Raw genomic sequence first — 6946 nt, 5'->3', positions numbered from 1 at the left:
CCCGCCGGTGCCAGCCCCGGGCGGGCGGGCGGGCGCTCGGCCGGCGGCGGGGCTCGAACCCGCCACCCTCGGGCTCCCGGCTCGGCCGCCACCGGGCGCCTCTGGCTGCGCGGGGAGCGCCGGCCGCCATCCCGCCGCTCCTCCAGGGGTCGCTGTGGCGGGAGCCCTGAGTTACGCGCCCCGCGATTGGTCGGTTCTGTCCCGCGGGCCAATGGCAGGCGGCGTCTCAGCCGCACGCCCGCCCGCCCACCTCCGGCGCCATCTTGCCGCGGCCGCGGGCAGCCGAGCCGGCCAGGCCATGCCGCACTTCCAGGCCTGGGAGGAGTTCACCCGCGCCGCCGAGAAGCTCTACCTCGCCGACCCCATGAAGGTGGGACAGCCCGGGTCGGGAGGGGAGGATTCGCGGCTCGGCCTCGGGAGCGGTGCTCTGGAAGCGGCTCCAGCTGCGCGCGGCTCGGCGGGGGCGGCGGGCGTTGTCGGGCCGGGAAGGGTTCGCTGGTGACTGCGTGGGGGAGGCAGGAATTACAGAGTCGCAGAATGGATTAGGTTGGAAAAGACCTCCGAGATCATCGAGTCCAACCCGTGACCGAACATAGCCGTGTTAAGTAGACCATAGATAGCACTAAGTGCCACGTCTACTTATTCTTTGAACACTTCCAGGGATGGTGACTCCAACTCCTCTCTGGGCAGCCCTTTCCAGTGTCTAATCATCCTTTCTGTGAAGAAATTCCTTCCTGTGTCCAACCTAAACCTCCTTTAGCGCAGCTTAAGGCTGTGTGGAGGTTGCGTGGGAGAAGAGAGGCCGACTCCCAGCTGGCTGTACCCTCCTGTCAGGCAGCTGTAGGGAATGACAAGGTCCCACCCGAGCCTGCTCCAGGCCGAGCACCCCCAGCCCCACTGCCCTTCTCTGGACTCTCTGCAGCACCTCCATGTCCTTCTTGTAGTGAGGGGCCCAGAACTGGACGCAGCCCTTGAAGTGTGGCCTCACCGGTGTCGAGTACAGGGGAAAAGAACCTGCAAGGAAGGGGATCGCTCGTTGGTGTTGTACCTGACCATCCTTTTCCATTAAGCGGGAGGAAGCTCTCATTTATCACCCCAACAGCATCCCTAGGGAACGGTGTTTCCGGTGGTGTTAATGGCAGCTGGGCTGAACCTCAGGAACCGAACTTCAAGGTCATTGAGCTCATTCACGGTGTACCTGTGTGTTACAAACCGAGGTTAAGAGTTCTGCTGAAGTGTCAAGAATTGGCTTATTTTATGAATTTATAGCGTTTAAGACCTTTGTCCTTTGAATTTGTCTTTTCATTAGCGCTTTGCATTGTTGCCTGCAATGATGTTTCGGGTGATGTTTGCATCTTAAACATGCATTTCCGGTGACTTTTGGGAATGTGGTTTATGCAAATATTAAAATTAACCTCGATCTTCAGAAAAAGCATTATGGTTTGCCCAAAAAGCAGCACAGAAGTGTGATGTGGAACTCACACCTGGGAAAACTTCAGTAAAAGAGGCCAAAAATAGGGGAACTGGCAAAACCTTCAGAAGATTAAATTAATATCTGATTATTTAAAGCAGATTACCGTCTGTCTTTTAATTAGCACAGAGACACCATATGTGATTGCTGCTGATAATCAAATTGCCCAGTTTTGCCTTCCTAGGCTCTATGACATTCAGTGAAATGAAAGAGAAGGGATGGCACTGCAGCCAGGAGTTGCTCCTTCCCTTTCCTTAAAGGACCTTCAAAGGCAATCTTTTCCCATCCATGGCAATAAATTTGTCTAATTACAGAGGGGTTTATACAGGTCCCGTTGTGGTAGCACAACGTAGTTGATTTGGCAGAGATTTAACTTTAGCAGTTTGTAGTTGGGCTTGCTGGGAAGCTGAAGGAAGAACAAGAGCTGTGTTCTTCAGGTACTGAGTGGTCTTGCCTTTTGCAAGAGCGGATTATTGATACATGGAGTGTGTACCTGCTTCCTGTGGCAGCCTCTCTTGTGCTTTTGGGGCTGCTCAGCAGAGACGTGCTGTTACACTGCTGCTGTGGTCAGAAGGTTGCAGTTTGTTAAACAAAAAGGGTCAGTCTGTGATGAGATCCACTCTGGAACAGGAATTTCAAGATGTATTTGTAGTGAAGGAGGTTGTTGACCATTAGCACAAGTCACTGTACAGTAAAAACTGTTTGCAGTGTGAGTTCAGAGCCTTCTCAAAGGCCACCTTGCTTTGTTTCTAGCTACTGATGTTAGCTGAGGCTGCAAACGGAGCCTCTGTGGCTGGTTCTGTGCTCAGGAGGAATAATTTAATGCTCAGTCACTGAGGAAGTGGATTTTTATCAGTGTGGCTTTGAGAACTTCGGTGATTTGAAGGACTGGAGGGGTTAGAGCTCAGGGCAGGTGACTGCAGGAGTAACTGTGGTTAACAGTTCAGGTGCCATAGAAGAAAAAGTGGTGATGTTGAGCCTTCCCCACTCAGCTGACTCAAGTCTTCATGTAGAGCTACTCTTTTTTGAAGTCTTTCGAGCCTACAAACACAGGCTCTGGTTGGATTTTCTGGGTGTGATACCCAGCCAGGGGGTGTCTCGTCTCGACATGACTCTCATGGTTTATCCTGCTGTCTCCAGGGTCTCTGCAGCTGTTGTTGCTGTATTTGCAGGGTTTTTGAACATGCCCAATGTTGACCTTGCTGATGCTGCTAGGAAACCAGTCTGCAGTGTTAGGCAGGGAAAGGTGGTGGGTCAACTTCCATACCGCCTTGGCTGTGGGAGTACAGCTCCCACACCACCAGAGCTGAGGACTGCCACAGAGGTGCTGAAAACATGGAGCAGTACATAATTGTGATTAGGGTAGTCTGAAGGTGGGCAGATTTCCTTCAATATATTCTGAGAATTGTTAGCTGTAAGTGCTGATTTTTAAAATGCTTGTCCTTTCAGGTGCGTGTTGTTCTCAAATACCGACATTGTGACGGGAACCTCTGTATCAAAGTAACGGATGATGTGGCTGTAAGTACAGAACACATTCCCCTTTCAGAGCTTTTTGTACCACTCACAGGCTTGTGTTTTGCTCAGTCAGCTTGGGAGCTCTTGGACACTGTGTTGAGAGTGCCTGACAGTTTTCTAAAAACTTGTGCTCAGCCTTCACTCATTGCTGTGTCTGTGATTGACACTGACCAGTTCAGGAGCATTTTCAAACAGGTGTTTACTAGTGTGAGTTTAGTCATTTTTATTTGCTCAGAGTGGTGAAAACTTCCAACCATAGTTTAAGTTCTTTCTTTGTGATTGAGACTGAATGACAGTGATGTTGCAGCCAAGGAGTTGTTTTTCTGCAGTCCAGGGTGAGCCACAGTATTCTGCCCTATTCTTGTCTTCAGACTTGGAAAAGAATCAGATTTATTCTTTCCAGGAAAAGTGGTCTGGTGTTGGAATTTCAAGTGCCTGGAAGGGATGTGAAACTCCAGTAAAGGCACTTCTTGATAGGGTAATAGGGCTTAACATGGGTGAGATGTTGGGTGTGGGGCACTGATAAAGGGGAATTTAAGGGTAATTTTGTTGAAGTCTCCCATAGGGGAAGTTGGAGTCAGGTGATTCACAAACATGAACTCTTCTGGGGTATAGGCTGCCTTACCTGCTTTCAGTCACAGAAAGATCTTACACCGGGTGGGGGAAAATGGGGACTGGTTTCAGGGTTTTGGTTGGGTTGTTTAGTGTTTTAGTTTGTTTGTTTGTTTGTGGGGTTTTTTTTTTTAATTTTACACAAGATGCTGTGTTCCCTATTTAGGGCTGTCTTAGAAAAACAGGTTTTGCTTGGGGTAGGGAATCCCCTTCAATGGGAAATACTGAAGTTTATGTCCCTGGCAGTGTAACATTGAGGACTGTGAAAGGCAAAATAAACTTGCTTTCAGAATATAAAGAATTGGAAAGTAACTTCAGGTTTAAAATCTGGTTCTGTGTTTAGACAACACAAAAAAAGGACAGCTTTAAAACCCACGTTTTAACAGTTTTTTGGAGCTAAAAGAAACTAGGATAAGTTATGAGTTTCCCTGTTTTCAATATGGGAGGATTAAGGAGAAGCTTAAAAGTAAACACAGATACATTTGTGCTTTGAAACAGGGTAGATGTGTTGGTGCTGCCTCCTGGTAGCTGATGAACATTTCAGTGCCCTCCTTGTTTTGTGTGTTCCAAACGCAAATGCACAGCAGCTCCTAACAAGATAAAGTGATGCGGAGTTCACAGTTGAAGTGAAATCTGATCTCAGGAACTTTGTCTTACAGTGTTTGCTGTACAGAACAGACCAGGCACAGGACGTGAAGAAGATCGAGAAATTCCACAGTCAGCTCATGCGGCTCATGGTGGCGAAGGAATCCCGCAGTGCTGCCATGGAAACAGACTGAAGGGCTGCGAATAGAATCACTGCTCCGGTCATATTTCACTGCAAGCAAATCTTTTGGATTTGAACGAAAAACTGGGTCAGGAGATGCTTTTATGTACTGAAGTGGACTGATGACAAGTCTGAAGCATTTTCACCCCTCAGACTCCACTTTGGAAATCTAGGAAAATAAGTGCTTTCAATTGAAAGCTTATATTTATTTTTGGGTATTAAGCAACTATTCTTACACATTAGTTATGCTAAGAAGACAAGTAAATATTTTAAATCTGCAGTATGTTAGTCCAAATTTGAGAGGCCACAGGCATACTTCTGGAAAGTTAGTGTAAAATTTCACATAGATTTCATTGTGTTCATATCTTATGCTGATGTATTCTCAAAATGAGAGGGTTTATTAACTTAATACTGTAGCATGGTGACTGGGTCTAATAAATATTTACATACATTATATAAATCTGTTTGGTTTAGAATAACAGAAATGTTGAAGTTGCCAATTTGTATTACCACTGTCACTGTCAGCACTCTAGCTTTTGGTATTGCTCTTAGTCATAAGATGTGCAACACTGTCCATGATGCAGTTTGTAGAACTCTTATATTGGCTAAGTGATTAAACTTCTGTATTTTAGAAATTAAAATAGAACTTCACTTGAATAATGCTGTGAGAAACTGGGAGGGGTTTTTTCTGCTTGTGCAAATACTGTTACTAAAAAAGTCAGTGGCTTTTTTACATACTTGAACTATTTTGTACTAGCAGGGCTTCCTTTACCTGTCCTTGCTTCAGGCAGAGTTGAAGTATATCAGCAAGACAAATTCTAGAAGCTCTTGCCTGTTATGTTAATAGAAAATATCCAACCAAACACTATCCAGATTCCTTATTCTAGCAAATAAAATAATTCCTTATTCTAGCATTTTCAAATGCTACATGTGGCAGGTGGATGTCTGCCAAATGAATAAATGGATGAAAACAGCTTAATAAATACTTAAATACCACTGTCAGAAATAGACCAATGCTCCTGTAGCTTAAATGTGTTTCTCACAGTAACCTCTGGTAGGCTGATACAAGCCTTAATTGTCTCTTGTTAAAAAGCTTTTTGTTTGAAAACCCAGTAGCTAAAATTGATGCTTGCCTTGACTAAGTCTTGCTTACTTGAAAACAGATGAACATTTTAATGTAATTAGCCTATTGGTATAAGTAGGTGCTTTCAGAACTGATTTTTTGGGTTAAACCAAGCCACAAAAGTAAAGCCGGACCATACTTGTAGTGGCATTTCTATATAACAAAACAATCTACTTCAGGAGCTGCCTGCTGTCACTTACATAAAAATAATGGAGCTACTGGGAAGCAGTGGAGTTTCCACATTTGCCAAAAGCTTGGAAAAAACCCACCAGGCTTGAATATTGCATTAGAGTACCCTTTCAGCTGAACATAGAATGTTGCACGTTGTTGGAGAATGTTGCAGCACTGGATTCCTGGTGAGTGCTCAAAATTCTGGTCAGCAGCAGTGACTGGTATGTGTGTAACATTTTTGTGTTGGCTTTTGAAGTATAAATAAAGCCAGAGAGAAGGCTGGACTCAGTTCATTGTTAAACTTTCATGACATGCTGTAATACTGGAATTTTTCTTTGGTGCTCCAAATAACTTTCCTAATATTTGCAATATAGTAGTAGAGAGACTGGGTGTACCAAGTGGCTGAAAGGCTTTGGCTTTGTACTCCAGTAGGTTTTAGAGGAGGAGCAATTACACCTCTATATATTCGAGCAGCAGTTTTCAAGCTAAACAGGCAAGGGAATACATTTCTACTTTTTCTAAATTCAGAAATTATTTCCCTAAAACCCTGGGGAAATAGTATTGCTACTTTTGTAAGAGTGTGTTGTTAAGCTTGTTCTCCATATACTCAGAAAAAACTGGAGTGGTTCTGTGCAGTCAGAATGCTAAAGAAAATACTACACAGTTTCTGCTTAAAAAAATTAAATGGTATGGAAACTTCTTTAGAAAAACATAGGAGCTTCATAACTTTGTCCTGGAATTTTCAGCTATTTCCATGCTGTGTTCATGGGGCAGTAGAGAAGCTCTGAATTCCAAGTCCTGTTTCTTTCATGCCTGTACTCTTGCTGAGAGTATGTGTGCTTGTGTACACTGATCACTTCCCTAATAAACATTCACCGAGTTGGTCCATCATGTTGCCAGCTACTTGAATGTGTTCTCTGGTTTGTGATTAAGAAATCAGTTTCTTGTGGCTGCTGCAGCAAAGGGATGCTCACAGTACCTGAATCTCTGCATTGGGCAGCCCAGCTTGCCAGAGGCTCCTGCTCTCCAGCCAGGTGCTGGTGCCAGTTACATGCTGCAAACAGGGCAGGAGCTCATGGGCAGCCTGTGCAGTGATGGACAGGTGACCTTTGCAGAAGTGGAATGATAGAAAAAAAGAAGATGCTTTTCCCTGCTACAGCTAATTTTGTTGCTGCCTGTTAGTTATCTTCAGTAATTGTTCTGTCTTGTGAGAGTAGGTTAATAAAAAGATGGGGGCCTTGTTATTGCTCCAAGAACTTGGGTTAGTTTACCCATGGAATTAATTTTG

At 45.0% G+C, this 6946-nt stretch overlaps 1 protein-coding gene across 1 annotated transcript; it reads left to right on the top strand.

Annotated features, from left to right (window-relative positions):
• Positions 1-253: 253 nt before the first annotated feature.
• SRP9 (signal recognition particle 9) lies at positions 254-6546 on the top strand. The gene is made up of 3 exons (XM_066178171.1): positions 254-370; positions 2921-2989; positions 4258-6546. Exons 1-3 carry the CDS (start codon positions 299-301, stop codon positions 4375-4377), a joined length of 261 nt encoding a protein of 86 aa, XP_066034268.1. The 5' UTR covers positions 254-298; the 3' UTR covers positions 4378-6546.
• Positions 6547-6946: the final 400 nt, after the last annotated feature.

Source organism: Chamaea fasciata, unplaced genomic scaffold, assembly GCF_029207755.1.
Source record: "Chamaea fasciata isolate MVZ Bird 193981 ecotype frontalis unplaced genomic scaffold, bChaFas1.0.hap1 SCAF_3, whole genome shotgun sequence".
In the NCBI taxonomy this organism is placed as follows: domain Eukaryota; kingdom Metazoa; phylum Chordata; class Aves; order Passeriformes; family Sylviidae; genus Chamaea; species Chamaea fasciata.
The sequence above is the reverse complement of the archived record's forward strand: the minus strand, read 5'-3'. Positions and strand labels throughout refer to the sequence as shown.